Source organism: Meleagris gallopavo, chromosome 1 (assembly GCF_905368555.1).
Source record: "Meleagris gallopavo chromosome 1, MGAL_WU_HG_1.1, whole genome shotgun sequence".
NCBI lineage: Eukaryota > Metazoa > Chordata > Aves > Galliformes > Phasianidae > Meleagris > Meleagris gallopavo.
Window position 1 is genome coordinate 83,170,672 of NC_139404.1, and position 22,341 is coordinate 83,193,012.

Sequence of the window (22,341 nt, forward strand, 5' to 3'; positions counted from 1 at the left end):
AAAAATAAATGGAAGGCAATTTGTGTCAGTTTTCCTCACTACCACAAACCCCATCTTTTTGTTCTCTGCAGGGGACCGTTATCTACAAGTCTCTTCACATTTAAGACTAGCGGTAAGCACTGTCAATTTTATTACATAATCCTTTCATATCAATTGCTCCTTTCATATCAATTCTTTCCGATTTATTTCTTAGTTTTTGTTCTGGTTAGTTTAATATTTTGACTGGTTTCCTCAGTAGTACAGGCATTCTAAAACCTGCTTTCTCAGTCCCACAGGGTGATTGTCCTGACAGTCTATACTTATTTATCTTTTAAAATTTTCTCCTATTCAAAACCTTTCCTTAGTAAACTCTGCTCTTCTTCAAAAAGAGATTATTTCATGTTTTTTTTCCTCCAGTATAATCTGCTTTAAAGTGACTTGACTCCCACACTTTAAATGCACTGCTTGAAGCAGAGTTTGGCACTTGTTAGTTACTCTTTATTTATAACAACTGTGCACTATAGGGTTTTGTTCCATATTTAGTCCTTACAGCTTTCTTGTTGCCTCCTAAGAAACTTAGCATAAATTTCAAAATAATTACTCAGTTTTCTCCCTCACTTTTTACACTTTTTTCTTTCCCCTGATTTCTTGCAACTGAATGCTGTGTGATACATTACTTTTCCCTGTGCTCTAGAAAGACATCTCTTGTGCTTTGCTCTGTGTGTGTGCTGTGTTCCACCTTGGCTGCCATTCATTTGTTCCTGTAAACATGTTCCATGTTGATGATTGGTATAACAGACGTTGACCCATTTTAAAGCTTATTGCTTTGTATGTTTTTACTTTCTGCCAATTGCTTCCTTTTCAAACAGAATAGCTGCAGTTTTCTAAATGGAAGTCACTTAATGTGCCATCTTTGAATGAGTGGTGGAAATACTGTGAAGACAGTGGGCTTGTCTTAGTCTTTTAGATGTTTTAGTAACAATACAAAGAATGCAACAAAAGCACTAGGATCCTGTTCAGTTAAGAAAAAAGAAGGGGAGTCATGCATACATTCCCAAAAGTAAACAAATGTTTTCCCTAATATATTAATAAAAGTGATCCAAATGGGGAGATAAATGCAGGAATCTGATGGGCACAAGTGTTTGAAGGTGGAAATTTATATAATGAAGCAAAAATTGAAAAATGTAATTCACATCCAATGATCTCTCTCTTAGACCTTTACAAAAGCTGGGAGAAGGAACACCTGTCTAGTGATCTTATGGTTGGAGGATATTAAACTCAGTGATCAGGGCAGCGTTTGTTGTTTTTTTTTGTCTTTCAAAATGTGACAAAATCTGACAGGTTGTATGAAAGTAATGTGGGAATGTGAAGAGATGGGACAAAATGCCACCTGGATTTACCACACAGCAGGTTGTGCAGGTTAACATCCTTTTTTGATTACTAATTTTTCAGCGTGAGAAGTGCTGATCTGGACAAAAATGTGGAATTTTGGAGAAGCATTTAACAATTTATTGAGCAAGCAAGAGGCTGATGTAGATTGAAATATGTGTGTCTGAATGGGTTTGGAATTGGCTGAAGGAAAACAAGGGTTTTGTAGCGTGCTGTAATGACATTTATCTGATTATGGTAGTGTTACTAGTGTGGTTCTTTCACAGCAGTTGATGTCATGACTTGGTACAAAATTGTGGTGTGTGTTAATACTAGAGATGTGGTCAGTGCAGAGGAAAATGGAACCATTGTACATGAAGACCTGGCTGCCTTGGTGATTTGAGTAACAGAAGTTAAGTGAAGAACCACAGAGCACGTACAGTGTCAGTACATAGACTCTGCTGTATTTCTGCTTCACATTGACAGCTTCTTAGGTTGCAGTGACAGATGGAGGAAAAAATTTGAGTTTAAGTAAGTGCTCATGTGATCTTGTGCTGGAGCAGGTGATGTACATCCAGCAGAGGCAACAAATGAGCAAATGGCTATCAGCCACAAAGATTTTTTTTTTAATATATTTTTTTTTAAGCCATAAGAATGCAATGTAGGAAGGAACTTTTAGTAGGAGTGGTAATAAAACATACAGTTAACTTCAAGGATGCGTTTGAACTCAGGGGCAGGATTGTCACATTGCTTCCTACGTTCTTTGGTATTTTATTTGAATTAATGTTATGATACTGAGGTAGGTTTGAAAATCAAAAGTTAAATAGGCTCCAAAAGGAGTGAGTGACTAAGTAATCTCTTTCCCATTACTGCACCAACCACATGATAAACTCTTAAACCATGACAGTTCCCCCAGAGCTTCTCTTGTGCTCTGTGTGGAAGGTGACTGAGAGAATATCCACATTATTCTTGTGCAAGTGTAAATCTTTTAATACTGAAGATGAGAAATTTGGTTCCAGCATGACTGGAAGAATGTAGAAGACATTGTGGGTTTTTTTAGTAGCATTGTTACGGAATAAATTTAGATGGCAGTATAATATTTGCATGGCAAGTAAGATGATTGTGTGGCTTGGAATTTTAAGTCCTCACCTTTTGCTTTGCTCAGGTTGCTATGGGACGCTGGGAATGGAATCTGGGGTAATCTCTGATTCCCAGATTACAGCATCATCTATTCTTGAGTGGCCTGACCAAACAGGACGAGTGAACACTTGGAAACCTGAAAATGCCAGACTCAAAAGGCAGGGGCCTCCTTGGGCTGCTTTGGACAGTGATGAACGTCAGTGGCTGCAGATAGACTTGAATAAAGACAAGAGAATTACAGGTAAGTTAAATGGATTTGGCTTTTAAGCAGCCTTCAGAAAGTTTGGTCACTAAAATCTTTTCTTCCAGAGTTTAGTCTCAGGTAAAATCTAGATGTTATTTAATTACCATTACAACAAGTTTGGTTCTTTGTTCTAGCAAATACACCAAAGAGCCTAAAGATGAACAGGTGGAGTTTCATAGTAGAAAAAACCTCCTTGATCAGAATTTGTTCAAGTGTTTCCTGTGTTTATATCGGATCTTCGATACTTGCCTGTTCCTGCTGTTTTATTGAGAGTCCAAGTCCATATCCAGGCAGTTCAGACCGCTGGTACCTCCAATATGGGATATTAGGTTTCCAGGTTTCCCCTGCTGCCCTCTACAGCCATAGCAAATCCAGCAGCAGAGGCGGAAGTAGCTGCCATGCTCTGCAGTAAGCAGCTGGCAGCCTCCCCTTCAATTGCCCTGCATGCAGTGGTGCTTGAACTGCAATTCAGGGTTGCGTGTTCAGAGGTAATCATTGTTGTTGGAGGGCGTGTTTGCAATTTGACTTAAGTCAAAAATAAAGTGCCTTTTAGAATCCTGGGCTTTAAGACTTTCCCAAGACATCCCCTTTGATCAGTTTGGGTTTGTCTCACTCTCAAGTGCATGAGTTGGTCCCTGTGAATGCAGCTGCATAGCCTGCTATGTATCAGCACCTGGGTTTCCTGTCATTAAACATCTCAGATTTACCTCGGTCCTACCTCCCTGGAGACTATTTGGATTTTACATTGGTCCTCTCATTCTTGTGCTAATAACCTTCTGCAAAAACACTTTCCTGGGGGAGTCTCCCCACAGCATCGTGGTGACTGCTTTACGAAGCTTTTAGCTTGGCAGTACAAAAGCAAGGAAGAGAGATGAAACCTTGGCACGTGGGTAGGCCATTTTTATCAAGAAATGAGGGAGAAGTGTAGATTAAGACATAAAAAAGTAAGTAAAATGAAATTTTAGTTACTGTAGGAGTTTCAGACCCCGACACCTTTGTAAGTGTAACTGGAGCAGTGGAAATTCTAATTATGAAACTCTGGATTAAGAAGCTGATACATTTTTTTACAAATTGGTAGCAGTTTTTGTATAACTGGACACCTTCATTTTCACAGGTATTATAACTACTGGATCAACCTTAGCAGAGTACTACTATTATGTCTCAGCCTACAGAATTCTATACAGTGATGATGCACAAAAGTGGACAGTGTACAGAGAACCTGGCATTGATAAAGATAAGGTAAAAATACCATATACTTTCTGGGAATATTCTGTGGAGATTGTGCAGTTGTAAGTATGACCAGCTTGACCAGTTGGTTTTTGTTGTTTTCTTAATTTAACTTTTCAGACTCTGGAGAACTGGAAAGGATTTCAAATGCTAAACTGAATGATTCTATCTGTCTTGTTTTATTTTCAGTCCTCCTGATGCTGAAGTGAAAGGTGGAAGTATCTTGTTTGTTAAATTAAGAGGTTTCCAAGCACTGAACACAATCACAGTGGGAAACTTTTTTGGATTGCTGTGATTTTACTGTAGAGACTGGTCCATCTCCTTGAGCCTACACATGAGCTATCAGATTTCTAGTACAAAGGGCTCAATAAATAACTAAAATTTAAAAATCCATTGCTGTTTTTTGAATGCCCTTCTCTGACTGTAAAATACAATCTCAGCTAGCTGTGTAGATGGAGGCTACATGTTTGGCTCTTGCTAATTGAGCTGCTTCTTTTCCTTGCAAGTTCTTGAAGCAAAGCAAAATGTGAAGCTTGAAGCTACAGGTTAACAGATCTTTCTGCGCTTTTTTATATCTTTAGGTACAGTGTGCAAATAGTCAAACATACTCAAAGTGCCAGCTGTGAAAGAAAATACTTAGCACAAAAAAAGGGACTGATATTGAGGCTTCAGAATATAACAGATTTTCCCTTTGTCTGGCATAATCCCATTTGGTACAGCTTTACTTCTGGATGTATATGTGTGCAGTTTTCTCCCTCTGATTTTTATTTAGCTGTATACCAGACAGATTCAGGAGTTGCAGTTCCCTGTTTTGTTTTGTGTTTTTTTTTGATGTCTGAAAATTCTGTTCAGGAGACTAGAAAGTTTTCCAAGACTCCAAGACTTTTTGTGGTCCTCTATGAAAAGAGCTTATAGAGGTGCATTAGTGTTCAAGAAAAGTCCTTCTAGCATCTTTATATAAAAAAATTTAAAAAAAAAGAAATGCTTGTGAGGGTGGTGAGACATTGGAACAAGTTGACCAGAGAGATTGTGAATGCCCCAGTCCCTGGAAGCATTCAGGGTCAGGCTGGATGGGGCTCTGAGCAGCCTGGTCTAGAGGGAGGTGTCCCTGCCTTTAGCAGGGAGTTGGAACGAGATGATCTTAAAGGTCCATTCCAACTTAAACCATTTGATGATTATATCTGACACTAATGATTTTTGTTGCCTTCATTCTTACATGCTCAACTTCTGAAACCAGAAGTGAAGACTGTCAGTGTTGAGAGAATCATAGACACAGAGGTGTTGATTTCTCTCATCTCCAGTGTGCCTTTGTTGCTGGGGTACCAAACTGAGCACGGGCCTTCTCTTAGCAAGGGGTGCTGGCACAACACCAGGCAAACCTTTTTCTGTTCTTAACTAAATTGATGCATTTGTTTGATCAGTTGGTGCTTTCAAACATGAAGACAATCACTGACTAAGTAAGGACAAACCAAAACTAAAGTTTAAATAGCAGTAGTAATGGGGGTTGTGTGTCTCTGAAGAGCAGGGATAGGCATGTTATGGAGGTCAGGGAGCTAAGATGCTGCTTAAAGGCCGCTGCGAGATTTTCTTGGTTCTGGCTTTTGAAAGGCCAGCCTCCTGTCCTGGAATAATGCTTTTCTTTCAGACCTGCTGGATGTTGCAGCCATTTATCCTGCACTTTTTGGATGTGGTATACAAAACACCAACGCACCTTGGTGCTTCTGTACAATTTGGATTGTGTTTACCTAGTATGTGAGTGAGCAGAAAAATCCTACATCTCCATAGCATTTATTTTTCAGGTTTGTGCTAGTAAGTGCCATGACTGACTTCTGAATTACATCTGAGGCATCTTGAAGCATCAGCATCAATGCTTTGAAAATACACATTGCTCTGTTACTGTCCCCTCTTTTGTGATGTGTTGCAGATTTGATGAGTTCTTTGTGTATGAGACCCAGCAGTTAAGGATCAGCTTTAGCTCATTCTTTAGGCAATTTCTGCTTGCTTCTATTATTGAAGAGTTTTCGAGTTCTTAATGTGTTTTATTTTGCTTGCAGCCAAGTCATTATAGACAGCAACCACTAGAGGACAGTGTGATTACATGCTAGACTTCTTTAATTCTTCCTAATAAATGCCATATCCATTCACAGGACAGACCATTCTTCAGCTGTTACGCAGTGTGAAGACTCTGATAATACTTACTTTCACGTTATCACAGCTGCTTGCTGTATTTGAAGAGCAAGTGCGAAACACCTAGAAAGAACTGAGTTAAAATTATTTTTATTGCCATACAAACTCAGCATTTGTGTAGCAAGAGGGATTGCCTGGGTCACATCAGTACACTGTTGCACAGTACCTCTGTTTGGAGGAGGTACCAACCATCAGTCACACACTGCATGCAGGAACAAAGCCAGTGTTCCCATTGGGCTGCACACACACACCGTTCTTTTCTTCAGCAGGAGGCAGGGTGAGCGGGGATGGTCAGGCAGCAGCACTGTTCTGGGTATGAAATATTCTTACCATTCCCTACGGCTTATTTTTGCTGTGTGAAATATCAAAATTGGTTTTAATTACTCAGTATTAGATTTGTGTAACATAGTATTTATCTTTTTTCTTCTTCTTTTTTCTTTCCTAGGTGTTTCAAGGGAACACTGAATTGTACCAGGAAGTTCGCAATAATTTCATCCCACCTATTATTGCACGATTTGTTAGGATTAACCCCTTAAAATGGCACCAGAAAATTGCAATGAAAGTAGAATTGCTAGGATGTCAGTTCAGTATAGGTAAGGCAACTGAAAACTTTCCCATTCTGTGTGTAAACAGAATAATTGAAAAAGTGTTTCAAGAGACACTAGTCACTTGCTTTCATGTTACTGATTCATAGCTTTTTTTCTTCATTATATAAAATGAACAGAAGTTTTATAACAAACTGTTCCAGCTCTTTTCTTGACGAGGAAACATGTAAAGCTAGCACTTAAACAAACAAACAAAAATGCCAACCTCATTTCTAAATACTTTTCTCTTAAAGTCCGTGCTCCTAAAATCTCGCTGCTGCCTCCCCCGCCGCCTCAGGACAACACCAACAAGGTTGATGACATCAGTGAGGACTTCATCCACTCAGTGAAGACTTCGTTGCAGACAGATAAAACAACTTTCACACCTGAAATAAAAAACACCACAGTGACTCCAAGCGTAACCAAAGGTATCCATGCTTGAGCAGTAGAAATTTGGGAACTGCTTATAGTACTTTGCAATATATTAAATATGCTTTCTGAGTTTAATTTTGCTTGTCAGTTTTTATATACTGTAATAAAACATCAATCTTTTTAATACTTGCCAATATATTAAAGATTCAGATGTTAAAAACACTCAGTTGCATACAGCATGTGGAAACAAAACCAGTGTTCTAAGGGATGTAAATATTATGTTCAAAATGAGTTTAACTTTTAATTACTTAATGAGCTTTTCTCAAAAGGAGAAGTTGTAACTTGACTTCCCTTCAAGTTAGAAGTAACCACTTTATCATTTAATCTGATAATTTCTTAGGACAAGACACTTAGATATAGAAGTCTTCAGTTAATCAGTCCCATTGGCATGAAATTTGAAATACACCCGGTGTCATCATGTTGTTTATTGAAGAAGTTATCAGAAAGAGAGCAAGATCATTGCAAATGTAGGCATTGGTGAAGTGTCCTTTGGGAAGCAGCGGACAGAACATGCTCTCATGTCACATGTAAACCCAGATAGACAAGTAGTGATTGTTAGGATATTGTGCTATTTACTTCTTATAAGAGGTTCAGACTTCAGTGGTTGCATACTCCCGGGCTCTTGACATTCCATGTTAATGATAAAATGCCATTTTTCTATGAGAACAATGTATTTGTAGTGAAACAAAGCTATTTATTCTTGGAAAAGCTTTCAGAAATGCTGTGCGTACATGTAAAAGAGAGAAGACAATAATTGCTGTTTAAACTGTGTGAGCATCCAGCAGGGTAGCTTAGCAGGGGGACCCAGTGTGATAGATGCTGTATCTGAAAACTACATGCTTTACCCAAGTAATTTTCAAAATAAGAACTGATTTATGAGAAGCACTTCTGTCTGACACCACTTAATTTAATGGCTTTCAGATGTGGCATTGGCAGCAGTTCTGGTTCCAGTGCTGGTGATGGTCTTCACTACTCTGATTCTTATCTTAGTTTGTGCGTGGCATTGGAGAAACCGGTAAATGAATGGATTAATGGAAGTACTTCAGTAGAATGTCGGTCTGGTGTGTGGGAATGAAGCACTCTGCATGTGTTGCTATGGGAACTACACGATCCGCACTTCTGGAAGGGCTTTTTTTCAGTCTTCTCTTTATGAGAAAATGTTCATTTGAAGAGCAAGCACAACGGAAGTGCTTTCTGTAAATAGTTTCCTTTCAAGTGCTTTTTCTGAAAACTGATTTCTCCAGTAGCAGCAGACTGGTAGCAGCAGGCCGGGTTGCTGGGGCTTGGGGCTGTAAGCTTGAGAAGCAGTTACAGCCAAGGTGACGGTTGCTGAGCACGGATGCACTTCTGGTAGGCAGACTGGCTAAAATACTCTGTCCTTTTCTCACAGCAAGAAAAAAACTGAGGGCACGTATGATCTACCTTACTGGGATCGTGCAGGTAACAACATGATCTTATGAAATCCTTTACTTGGCGTTCTTAGCGTAATGCTTTCAAACTGTAGTAATGTTTTCCACCAGCAGAAGCTTCTGTAGTGCTGACTGGCGGAGATGGAGGGACAGGGAGCACAGAACTTGCTTGCTTATGAGACTTGGCTTTTTTGTTCTCTGCATCTTCATAAGACGTGGAAAATATCTCCAGTTCCAGCTTACAGCGTCAGTCTTCTTTTTTAAGTAAAACAAGTTTAGAGCCTCTTAATTGCATGAAGAGGGGAAAAATCATTCATGAGGAAACTTTTGGTAAATGTAATAGTCTTTTATTTCTGGTACTTCTTTTGTGCTGGAAAAAAAACATTTCATCTTGGTATACGGAGCCTGTCAAGTTTCTTCTTCTCCATTGTCCTTGTAACAATGTGGGATTACTCGTATCCCAAGAATCCCCTTGTATTCCCTGGTATGTTTTCTGCCTTCCCATTCTTGTGCCTCATTAACTTCAGGTCAGACAATTCCACAGAGCAGCTCTTTGAAGGAGTCCCACAAACTCTGGTGCTGCAGCATAAAGAGCTGGTGCAGAGCGTAGCTTTCACTGTCTGCATGACTAACTATGCTTCATTTTTCTGACCTTATGCTACAGAATAGCCACATCCCTGTCTTTGTTCTCTGGCAGTCTTATATATAGCCTTGTTCATTAGAAAAGAAACCTGTTAATGAATTTATTTTTCTTTATTATGTGTCTGTTCTTTGACAGGTCACAGCATAGTTGCTTTAGAATGTTAAGTGTCAAAGTCTCCTGTATTTAAATGCTTATGATGGATACACTATATTTTTTTCATGCTGGTATAAGTTTAAATGTTCAGTGCATGAGTCTGTTTTAAAAGGAGTACTGAAATCGGGCAGAATGCAATATTACAAAAATGTTGCTGCAGTTTTCTGTGGGACCTCTGTTTGGGCTCTCCCCACAGGCTTCCTCGTACTTTAACACTGTTCTGTGGTTTTAAGTCTGCTCGTTCTTGGGCTTCTTTGCCTACAAGATGATTTCTTACGGCTAAAATAAAATGCATTCATGGACAGCATAACCAGAATGGCTTTGGTTACTCAGCGAGAGGGATGGAATGACTGTAGCAAAGGCAGCCTTCTCTCCTGAGAACGTTCATGACCACAGTCACTCCTTATCAGCCTTTCCGAAGTTAAAAAATACTGAGCTTTGGAAATATTCACCAACTAGCTTCTTTTAAACAAAATGAATGAGAAATATTAACAGCCCATTAATTCACATACTCCTGGGTTACAGTGTTGTGGAAATACTTGATTTATAAGTCGGTCCCCTTACAAAGTAAGACTCTGTAGCACTTTCTGTGTTGCATTCTGCCAGCTTATATGTGTGCTGGGTAGGAGCAGCACTGTGATGAAGGGACACATGGGGGGAAGTCGTTGCACTGCCCCAGCGCTGCAGCAGAACCTAATGACTGCAGTGGGGGCAGACAGTTAACTCATGACATATGACATTTTAATAGCTTAACAATTAATTAGTATCTGTGCTTTTCATTTTTATTTTTTTTTTAACTGTGTGAAGGGTGGTGGAAAGGAATGAAGCAGTTTCTCCCTACCAAATCAGCAGAACATGAAGAAACTCCTGTTCGCTACAGCAGCAGTGAAATTGGTCGCCTCAGACCAAGAGAAGTTCCAACAATGCTGCAGACAGAATCTGCAGGTACTTTTTTGTTGTTTTCACAGGATATGTGATATATATATAAATGCCAAAAAATGGCAGAAATGTGACTGCATTTAATTATTTCATGTTTACTTGGGGGAAAATGAATAGAAATGAATGTGCTGATAAACACACATTAAAACGCAGACTTTTTCAGATCTGTTCTCTGAGTGAATCCCATGAAAGTGTGCATTAATTGACTGGTGATGTGCTGGGGGCAGACACTCCCGCAGGTTACAGCAGTAACTGAAAGCTGCTCATTTTTAATGCCATAAAGAGTGCAGTTTCTTTAGCTGTGTTTACATGCATTGAAAATAACTTTGCACATTATGCATAAATCTGATACGTGGTATTTGGTTCCCTACACTGACAGTCTGATTAAGCCATATTTTTGGTCTGGATAATCAGTTACTCATAATAGCTTGCACCCTTTATGGTAAACTGGCCATTAGAGAATATGGCTGACTGCCTTTGGCTCTGTGATGACAGCTGAAGTTTGCAGATGTACAGGAATTACAGCTTTACAGCATGCAGAAGTAATGATGTTCTCTTTTTGGGTGTTGGGCTGATTTGGGGTGAGCTTTTGTTTCTCAGATTATCTGTCAAACTGCAGTATCTCAGCTGGCTGTGTGCTGGCTCCCAGTCTCAGAGGACAAACCCTCCATGCCGAGGACCACTTCTTATCCAGTACCAGACAGGATAATTCCATTCACTTTTAAGCTTTCAGGGAAGTACGTTTCAAAACACTTAGTTTTGAGCAGATATTCAGCATGGGAAATAGTAGCTCACAAGGGAAGGATGATAAACCTGAGCTAGCAGGTGCTGTTGCATAGCTTATGCTCTATCTGTTGGGCGAAGATTACTTTTTTTTCCCCACAAAGCACCTCGATACGACAGACAAAAACCAACCAGTACTTTGATCCAGGATAATACTTTTCATGATGTTGTTGACAGGATGTGTTGAATGTGTTGCTGCTGTGAGAAAAATATCCAGTAAGTGCATTTTTATTTTGTTTTGATGGGGTTTGTAATACAGAGTATGCTCAGCCTCTGGTCAGCGGCATTGTCGGCTCACTTCATCAGAGATCAACTTTCAAACCAGAGGAAGGAAAAGAAGCAAGTTATGCTGATTTGGACCCTTACAATTCACCTATACAAGAAGTTTATCATGCCTATGCTGAACCACTGCCTATAACTGGACCAGAATACGCAACTCCAATAGTCATGGACATGTCCAGTCATCCCAGCACACCTCTTGGCGTTCCTTCTATTTCCACCTTCAAAGCAGCAGGGAATCAAGCTCCTTCACTGGTGGGAACTTACAATAAGCTCTTGTCCAGGACAGACAGCGTGTCCTCAGCACAGGCACTGTATGACACACCAAAGGGACAGCTGGGGCCAGCCACTGCTGACGAGTTGGTGTACCAGGTACCGCAGAGCACAGCCCATTCCATCAGCAGTAAAGATGAACCAAGTTAGCTTATATATGAGGTATATAAGGTAGGACGATGGCAAACATGGCTTGTTTTTAAAAGCCAGTTTCGTAAAGCTGACGGATTCATTTTTTTAATCACACTGTTTTGATAACTGTTAAGTAATACAGTGTTGAGCCAAAAGATGTATTATTGGAAATCTGGGAAACCAGTCATTCTGCCTTTTTCTTAAGCTGCATTTAAAACCATGAGCTCTGTTGGTTTTTTTTTTTTTCACTACTGTACAGTTATCTTTCAGGCATGATAGAAGGTCTCTTCAAGATTAGCTTCAGAAAGTCATAGATGTGAATGATGAATTTGGAGAAACAACTGTTGAAAGTATGAAAGATGGTAATTTTTTCGCTAACGGTACTATTTCTGGGGAAAAATAATAATCCACAAACAAAACTTCAAAAATCTGTAGGCACTGGCATGAATTGCCAGAGAGCGGATGGTGGATGCCCCATCTCTGGTGACATTTAAGGTCAGGTTAGAGGGGCTCTGAGCAACCTGATCGAGCTGTAGGTGCTCCTATTCATTGCAGGGAGATGGACCAGATGAGTGATGAAACAATTCTATTGTTCTACGATACAAAGGTACTGCAAAATTCATTTTACTCTATAAAATGTGTGTACAGCCTTGAACTTTGGAAATTCCATTAACTTCATGACATAAAAATGATCATGATTATAAATTATTTTGACTTCTGTTCACAGGACTGGGAATCATGAGCAACGTGTTCCTTAGAAGTTTCCTATCATTTTTGTTAGCCTTCTGAAACTAGAATTTGCTGTCTGTACAACCCATTTTCTTTTCTGCCTTATGTCTTAAGCCGCTCAGCCTTTGTGTCCTGGTAGGGATACAGCAGGTACAGTCTGAAGTCTTACAAGCAAATTACCTTGCAACTGCTTTCACTTATTCCCTGCTGAGTAAAGGCTGCTCTGACTGGTGTCTGCCTTCAGTTAAACTTCTGCAAGAAGCACGCAGGCATTCAAACTGACTGAGATGCTCCTTCTCCCACAGCAGTATCTATTGTTGTAGGTTAAGAGGTGACCATATTCAAAGAAAGATATGTACATACTTTTGTGAGTGCTTGAAGAAGCACACAAATATTCTAACGGTGCATAGTTTGTGTTAATACATGCATTTAGCACGTATGGTACTTTTAGCACAATTGGAAATCTTTGGTCCTAGGGCTTTTCTTATGATTGTTCTTATTAAAGATCTTGGAATCTTTTATGCTTTTTACTGAGAACAATTGCTGTCCCAAAGAGTGTCATTTTAGAAGCATTTAATTGAATTTTTATCTTTTGAATGTTCCAGTTTTCTCTGCAATGAAACATGGCAGTCAGTCTTCTTCCGATTGGGTAGACTAGTTTTATCTCGGTAATCACAGAACAAGAACCATTTGGATGTCATATTTGCCACTTTTTTTTTTCTCTTTAATCTTGTTAGAAACAAAGCACAGCTTTTTATCTTAAGCAGTAGAAAGGAATTCTTAAATAGCTTTATTTTTATTGTAACAGCACTGGTGGGAGGATGCTGAATTAATTTATAAATGTGAAAATCCCTAGCTACACATTAGCCCAGTTTTATGGACTGTAATGGTTACTGTTTGCTTCTGTAACATAATTTGTCAGCTTTGGTGTTGCCCGTGGGCCCGACACGAGGTGGCTCCCATCCCCATCAGAGCCAAAGTCATGTACAAGAGAACAGCTACTGCATGCTTGTTCAGAACAGCGCCCTGACTGAGCACTTGAGTCTTTTTGCAGAGAGGCTTTATATAACTCTGTGAACCAGCATTTCTCGTGGTCTATTCACTGCCTAGAACGTTGTCACCTACGCTCTGCTGCCTTAAAACTCAACTCTATATTGTTTTGATCATGAGAATTGGGAGCCTGAGCTTAAATCTGAGTAGGCATCAAAGGGTGGTATAGAAGGCCTAGCTGTGGAAAGGAATTTCCTGCATATAAGTTGTATTTTTGATGTAATTGCAACTTCTTCTGTTTGATAAAGCTAGGTCACAGTCCTCTGTGCCCTCCTTAAACAGGCAGGTACGTGCTCTTGCCCCACAGCAGCAGTTATAACTTTGACATTATGGCATTTTATTTGAAAGGGTTGGAAGGTTGGTTGGTTGCACCAAGGTGTGACAAACCTATTCCAATTCCCTTGAAGAAACTTTTGAACTTTTAGTCTTTGAAACAAAAATATTTGCATGGATCACATGGATTTGTTTAAGTAATTCGGTAACATTAATTAACAGTGTTGGAAATCTGTATTTTGTTTTTCTTGTAGGCCAGGTATAGTGTAACAGTGGGTATAACTGTAGGCTAAGGCTACAGTGTAAGAGAGCGGGTTTTGTTCAAGCAGCCACGATGCAGTTTCATTATCTGAGCAGCATGATCTGTTGTAGTTAAGAATGGAGTTAGGTCCTCTTTATGAAAGAAAATGGCCTCGTGCTTTGCTCACTGATTTCAACATTTACACTGTAAGTTGGAATTTCTCATAGTTGGGTTTAAAGTGTATGCTACAAACTGTTAAACATCAACTCCCAAATGTAAATTGTGTGACAGACCTAAGAGTGATGTTCTCCCATGTACAATGCAAGCAGAGGTACAATTAATGGGTCGCATTTTTACATGTGAAGCTATATGGATATAAAATGTATTTCAGCCTTCTTTGGCTTGATTATGTTCTTACCTCAGCATGTAGCGTAGTTGCTCAGTATCTGTATATGTTGCTAGAAATTAGACTGTATAAATAGTGAGGTTTTTTAATGTATGTTAAAAAGTATTTTAAATAAATTGTACATACCTATTATGCTCAGTTTGTGTTTAACAACCTTTACTTTCATCTCCACATCACTGCTAGTTTGTAATCCCTGTGGGGCTAGGCCCTGCCCCCACAGCCACATGGCACTGGCACCACAACAGCACTGGGAGGAACTCCCCACCACATCACCACCCGTAGCAGCCAGCTCTGGCTCTTACCTGAGCTCTGTTGGGGCCCGAGGTTGCTGCTGATCTGAAAACCTCAAAACTGGTGTCAGTTTTCTGCATGCTGAGTTGTAAGCGCCAGTGGTGAAAGGGAAAGAAACGCTGTTTGGCCCCACATGCAAGGACAGCACTGCATGTGAAACTGGGAGAGGAAGTCCAGCCTTCATTCACATTTAACTGGCAGAAACCTGGAACAGCTTTCAGCCATACAGCTGTCTGTGTGCTCAACGCACCTGGAATGACCACGCAAACAACTCTATGGCCAGAGAACTGGAATTGCAATCTATCTAAATACAAACTCAACACAAAATAAATTATGTGATTCCTAAACTTTTTTTTTTTTTTTTTTTTTTAAATCTTTGTCTTGGTTAAAGTCACAGAGTCCAACACTGCCACTATGCAATTGAAGAAAAAAGTGAAAATCTGCAGTCAAGTTCCAGACTAAAACAATGTCTTTCTCTAGTCACAGTAAACATAGGATGTAGGGAAGAAAATACTTGCTCAGGTGAGAATTCTCTAATCTTGCAGCACACACAAAAAGCCTCAACAGTATTTTTAAAATATCACCAATTAACAGTTGCAATTCTTGCACCAGTAATTACTTGGTTTCCCTCAAAGGAAAAAAAACAAAACAACTTTTCAGATTCATCCTGTACTGTCTCCCTCACTATGGATTACTTTCTTACCAGTTTTTCTCTTTTTTTTTCCCATTGTATCCCTGGTAGGGCCATTGCCCACTTCACATATCATTAGTAGAGGAATTAGTTCTTCTTGCACAGGAGGAATTGCTTGTGAAAGGAATTGAGGGGTGGAAAAACTCGTTTTGTGAGGGCATGGCCGATGCTGTAGCAAGCTGGTAAACAGATCCAAACTCTCACTTGTAGCAGTTCTCTCTGCTCTACCATTGTGATCTTAATGTAAAGGAAAGCTGGACAATCCACTGGGATGCTCCTTAATGAAAGGAGAAGATGTGAACTATTTTAAAACTCGAGCGGACTGTCACATGAAATATACTATCAAGAAAGTGACCAGGAAAAAAAAAAAAAAAAAAAAAAAAAAAAAGAGTACAGGTCTTTTGTGATGGTGCTGTAGGATGCCGCAGTGAACAGTTGGTACCTGTGATGGCTGGAATGGTTACTGCGTAAAGGCAGGCTTTTCTTAGAAGAAATCAAGCTGCTACACAAAGACACCAAAACAGCAAATGCCAACTCTGTTCCACTCCCCTACTTTAAGAGAGCTGGAAAGTGCCAAGCCCATGCAGCACTGAAACCATGCCTGAGTCCAGACTGAAGCCTGAACCAAAGGGAACTACAAGGACACATGGGATTTATGGGGTCTTTGTTTGGTCTTACTTAGTCACTTTAAAATTGTTCAGTTTTTGAACTGAATTGTTCAAAAATTCAGTTTTTGAACTGAAAACACTTCTGCTCTTTTAAAGGGTTCATTGTAATTAGAGGTGTAGGGAAATCCAACACAAAGCCCTACCCTAGTGCAAAGCTTCTCCAGAATTTGGTGTAGTGTTCTATTTCAGATATAAGAGCATTACAACTCACACAGAAATGCAAACTAGTTTATATACGTGACACAGGTATGATAGAATATATTTGGAATTCAGTCAGGGTTGCAATAGCAGAATTAAAAAGAAGGTTGTTCAGACACAGAAGATACTTCAAACAAGTGTCGGCTTTTCTCTTCAGATTTTACGAGGATAATTTTAGAATAAAACTCATAAGGAAAAAGAAGAAAAAAAAAAAAATCCCAGAGAAAATTCCTAAGCTGTGCATATCACAAGGTAACTTATCCCAGCACCTCCTGCCCAACAACTCAGAGCAACTGGAAGGAAAAACTTGCATTTTTCAGTAACGCCCAATCATCTCTCCACTGTAAAAGGTATTCCAGTCCCAGTTTATGCCGTAATCCAAACACTAGTTAATGTAGAAAGGTATCCAGAATACAGTGGAATTTGAAGCTCTCAGCCCATGGAACAGCATTTCAGCTACCATCCTTGAAAGTCATCTTACTTCAGAAAGTGGACCTCACATTACAGCCCTCACATCACTATGCAACATCCTGTTTGAAGTCATAACTGGCACAATGGACACCATATAAATAAGCACGTACCGTATCTCATACGCAGTGTTCCATTCTGGCAAGTAAATTATAAGACAAAAGTATTTCAGAGTTTCTTCCTCTGAGGCAATGGCCTTCCAAATACTGGCAAATCCTACACGAAAGGCACGTGCAGAAAGCAAAACCACCCTCTTACATACACAGCCAATCTATAAGATTTCTAAGGCTCTGAGTAAGTGACACACACAAGGAGGACATTCCCCCAGCAACAGCTGCATGCTGACATAACACAGATCCTGGTTTTGTAGGCTCAGGTAAGATGGCTTCAATATCAGTTTTGTGGGGCAACACAGAGCACACCACTGGAATAATGAGAGCTCAGCATCTGCCCAAACTGGCAGGGGCCAAACACTCAATACACTCCCAGGAACCTACCTTGTAACTTCTAAAAGTTGGTGGGGTTTCTGCAGATGTTTGCCATGTCCTGGTTGGATGTTTCATTCTTCGCAGTGTTGGTTGTTTTTTTTTTTTTTTTTTTTGTTTGTTTTTTTTTAACCACTCTTTCTCCTTTTAAGCCTAAAAATCAATCCATTACAGACCTAGACAGCCAGCAGCCTACCTTATTACCTTACATTCCAGGAAATGTTTACGAGAATGGGACAATCCACAGGAGAATCATCCACAAGAGAGACACTTGGTTCACATCAAATGCTTGAGATCTTCCTCCAGCTCCAAAGACATTGAGAATTTTCATTTCTGTTCCAACGCAACACCCCACTTTAGTAATCAGAGCAAACTACAACACGGTGTTATTTTGACAGCAGGAAACAAAATTAAATGGGACCAAAATCCAATACTTGAGTGTAAAGGGGAAACAAAATAACATCTAAACAAAATTTCAGTTCTAACAACAGATTGTAACCAGCAACCAGTTTCAATGGGGGGAAAAAAAAAAAAATGCTTTTATGCATTTTTTATAGTATTTTCTTCAACCCAGAAGAGGAAGACGAAACCACCTACACAAAGAATTGCCTTACTGCTTAAAGCAAGGAAAATCATAGAATGGCCTGGGTTGAAAAGAAGCACAATGATCATGTAGTTTCAACCCCCCTGCTATGTGCAGGATCACCAACCACCAGACCAGGCTGCCCAGAGCCACATCCAGCCTGGCCTTGAATGCCTCCAGGGATAAAATCACTGATGATCAAACCAAACTTCTTCCATAAAACTACACCTTCCCTGGCAGCGCTCCCACACAAAACAGTGGCAGATACTAAATTTGTCAGCATCGAGGGACTGGAACCATCATTTACTATTCGAAAGTTTTAATGACTTTTGCATCTGTATCAGATTTGAAACTCACACCATATTGAAAGCAGCAGCCACGTGATACCCGGTATGAGTAAAGCTGCCTGCAAAAATCAGCTCCCATTGAGTCTACTTCAAAGACCACTCTAACTACAGCTATATTCATATTTTAAGCATTTACACTTATTTCCAAATTTGACTTTTTATAAGGTATGTGTATGAACATGTGAGTTAGCATTAAATCCCAAGAATATTCTCTGCATAAGTTGTGCCAACAGCCTTCCAATAACTATTTCTCTATTAACCATCATTAATCCATGAGCATGGGTTATATGACCCCACTGTAACTCAAGACACCAATGCTGAAACACACTCCCACCACCTCGCTGTGCTCACACAGCGGTCTGTGGTCTCTACAAATGTTAAGCAAGCATCAATAAATGTCATTGGGTGCCATTTTTCCCCGTGGAGGAATTCAATGACACATCTTTTCTTCATCTGCACTCCATGTCAGACACCATTCTGTCAGACTGCCCCTCTGCTGCCATCTGTCGCACAGCAACGACATGTAAGGGAATATTGGTGGGAAGGTTCAGCCTCTACTGCCATACAACCATCATCTGCCTCTGGCAGCATAGGCCAACACAATGAAATTACTTTCAGAGCAGCCCTTGCAGATGGACACAGTCAGGGTGGCTGTTCAGCCACTAACTTTGCCCAGTGCTGCTCATGATTTGTGATTCCCTGACTTTTACCATCACCTGTTCATACATTAGGTCCAAAATAAAGCTATCACCTGACAGCATGAGAAACACAAAATGAAGAGAAGGGCTCAACACTCTGTCCTGCTTTCTGAACACAGCAGTCGAGGTGCTGCTTTCACAGCTCAGCACCCTAAACACCCCGCCTGCCCACTCTTACCTGCATGCAGCTGCCTGCCCAGTGCTGCCAGCAGTGCTCTCAGCCCATACGTTGCCCTGAGCTTCACAAGGAGCGTCCCTCCCTCACCCTCTCTCACCTCCAGTATGTGTTTTTTTTCTCTCAAAAATATAGGAGGCAAGCAATAGTCCTGCTGCTGGGAGCACAGGTGGGGTGTCAGGGAAGTTGGATGCAGGTGGCTGCAATTTATCTCCAACAGGCAGCACACGGCCCACTGCCCAGAGCTGCCTACTGACACATCCTGAATTCCTCAGCTCTTTTATCCAGCCAAACTTACCATGCAGGGCTGAAGGGGAACCCCATTTCTTCCCACTGCTGTGTATCAGTCCCAGTAAGAAAATACGTAACCGCAGCCTTGTACAAAACCAGACATCAACCAAGTGCCTTCTCCCAGTACATAAGCAAGCATTTATACACTTAGCAGATGAAGCCTGAAGAACATGCTCACCACAATGGAATACAAAAGACTTGCCTTTCTCACCAGTTCTCAAAGAAATGATGCTCAGTTTGCCCATAGAATGATACCTGAATAAAGTCTGCCTGAGGAAAACTTGCCAAGATTTGGTGATGTTTACAGCTCTAATGTCAGTGAAACTGGTGGGGTGACGTGCAGAATGAAAGTCTCCCTGATTTCCCTCTGAGGAAAGCCTCCAGAAAAAGCTTGTTATGAACAGGGCTGGTAAGGCCCATTAGGCCATTCTGAAGCTCCAGCTCTGGTCAGCCACTGCATGATGCACAGCTGGGGTAAAAGAGGTTTCATACACTTCACAGGTGGAAGAACCACTTGATAGGGAGGTAATTCAGCACCAGCATCAAGACAACAAGCCACCTGAAGCAGAAGTGACCCAGCCAGAGCGAAGGCAGCATTAAAAGCACATGTTCAGGAAGTCCTGTTTGCTTGAGAGCTACTGGTCCACTTCCTACAGAAGAGTCAGAGCCCAGGGTCCACAATGGGGGCAACTCTGTCAGTTCTGGTGTGCTCCTAAACTAAAATTACACCCACCCTCTGGGAAGGGAACATTCTTGAATCAATAATTGCATCAAAGTCATTCTCGAACACAATCTCTTAGAACACTAAAAACACTTAAAATTACACCTGACACATTTATACTTCATTTCTTTCTACCACGCAATTGATTACTTAATTTGGTGGACACGAGAATTCCCGACAGAACATGTAAGTTTCAAGGCAAATAAAATGCAGCTTATTTACTTACACTTAATGTGTGGGACATTCCATTTCAATCAAAATCCTGACAAAGCCAAAAGCTATGAAATTGCCTAACAGGCTGGTGTCTTCTGAAGTTACGCACCCTCACCTTCTCTCCCGCTCTGTGATTTATCTCTACATCCCACTTAGGCCACCAGCGAGCTCTGACGCATGCTAAGTTGCGCAGACATCCCAGCAGCGTACCCTGCATTCAGCATCATGCTCCTGCAGGGCTCTCAAACGCCTTCCGGACGGCCCTCCCTCCCCTCAGACGGGCCCAGTAGCAGCCAGCAGAAGCTAGCCCACACAGGACTGCCACCTCCTCACACCATCCTGCCACCCACAAGGATGAAGTACTGCCAACGCCAAGCTCTAAATCCTGACTGTCCCCTGCTGCTGTGCCGGATGCCTCGGCACACCCGCCGGGAAAGGCTGTTATGAGCTGCAGATGTTATTATTATTGTCCTGAGCTGCTGCGATGTCTCTCTGCACTGCCAAATAGCAGCTGCTCCATTGTACCTCAGCGGCAGCAACAGCAGCTCAGTACACAACCCCCAAAGGCTAACTTGTGACAACCGGGGCTATGGGCAGGGTTGGATGCTACTTCCTTCCCTTCTTCTTTAAACCACTCCATCTTTCTGTTCTTTTTACAGTACTTTCAGGTTCACTGTCAATAATAACGTAGTCTGAGGAAAGGCCAGTGCTTCACATAAATTATTAGAGAAAGCTCCGGAATGCTTGACCAAACCTTCAGACCTAAATCCCTCAGAGCTGTTAATGGGACAGCTTCTCATTACACAAAAGAATCCTCAGAGGGAAAGAGGCAAATAACTTGGGATAGCTGAGCCTGACATTCTTTCATAAATTATTTGTTAATGGCCTCAGATATGAAGGCATCATTTATAAAGGCATCAGGCTCTTCAATGCACAGATGTAATGAGTGGCAGCGTAGCTACATGACCATTTTCCACCTGGTCTCACACAGCACGTTTGTCCAGAGTACATACAATATGCTCTGTGGGTACCTAAGTCTTTTCATTATAGCTGCTTCTGATTTCTTACCCAATGCTTCTGATCTGAACAAAAACATTTCAAGCAGTTTCTTGTGAGCTACCAATTCTGAAGGAGAAAGACACTCTCAGAAACAACCAAGCAAGGTGTTTCCAATATGAGACAGATGCTGAAGATGTTCTGTTTAAAATCTCAGCCAGCTCCCCTGGTCACCTTGCTGAATGCCCATCAGCCCGGGACCCAGCTGCCAGTTCCAACGCTCCCAGGCTCCAGGACCCAGCCTTGCAGTAGGAAGCCTGGCAGTCTAATCCTAGGCCCAAGTAAGACTTCATAATTAAACAGTTTCTCTTGCAGTAACAGAAACAATCATCTCTCAGGATCACTGCATCTTATAGGACCCAGAAAAAGTAAAAAGCATTTGACAGCTTTTGATTTTTGATGATTCCCAACTGATATGCAACTTCGGAGGTTGGTGGCCCTGCCTATGAGAGGAGGTTGGGGTTTGATGATGCTTGGGGTACGTTCCAACCCAAGCCATTCTATGATTCTACGAATTTGCAAGAAAATGACCTTTTAATATCATTTATTATTGCTTCTGTCCACACTGGACCATAATTAGCCTCACAGTCCTTTTCCTCTTCCAGTCAGCTGCATGGGGAAAGGAAAACGACTTTCTCACACACTCATGAAATTTAAGCAGAAGCCAAATGAGCCCCAACGCTTTCTTTGCCTGGTTTCCCATAACCTGGGGGGGTAGGAGAGCAGGACACAAAGCAAACAAAAGCAGCTCAACTTTTCTCTCAGATTAGGTTTCTCCTACCATACTGCTCTCAACCAAGGAAGATAGCACCACCTGAACAGTGAAGCAGTTGCTTTCTCCTACATTAGACAAACACTTAAATCCAAATTGAAATGCAGTCCTCTCTGCATATTATCTAATTTTCCAAGCCCTCCCTTTCCTGAACTGCTCTCCCTGACTTTACCTTGACATCAGTTCGGTTCCTCAGAAAAAGGAAATGAGTTT

At 40.9% G+C, this 22,341-nt stretch overlaps 1 protein-coding gene across 1 annotated transcript in view; it reads left to right on the forward strand.

Moving 5' to 3' along the window:
- Nucleotides 1-14,609, forward strand: part of DCBLD2 (discoidin, CUB and LCCL domain containing 2) — a 42,624-nt gene extending 28,015 nt beyond the window's left edge. Inside the window, exons 7-15 of the mRNA XM_085238342.1 lie at nt 72-112; nt 2,513-2,728; nt 3,846-3,970; nt 6,591-6,738; nt 6,984-7,157; nt 8,083-8,176; nt 8,552-8,601; nt 10,174-10,311; nt 11,348-14,609. Of these exons, the coding sequence (XP_085094468.1) occupies nt 72-112; nt 2,513-2,728; nt 3,846-3,970; nt 6,591-6,738; nt 6,984-7,157; nt 8,083-8,176; nt 8,552-8,601; nt 10,174-10,311; nt 11,348-11,790 (1,429 nt within the window). The 3' untranslated portion in view covers nt 11,791-14,609. The remainder of the gene's footprint in view (nt 1-71; nt 113-2,512; nt 2,729-3,845; nt 3,971-6,590; nt 6,739-6,983; nt 7,158-8,082; nt 8,177-8,551; nt 8,602-10,173; nt 10,312-11,347) is intronic.
- The last annotated feature ends 7,732 nt before the right edge of the window (nt 14,610-22,341 follow it).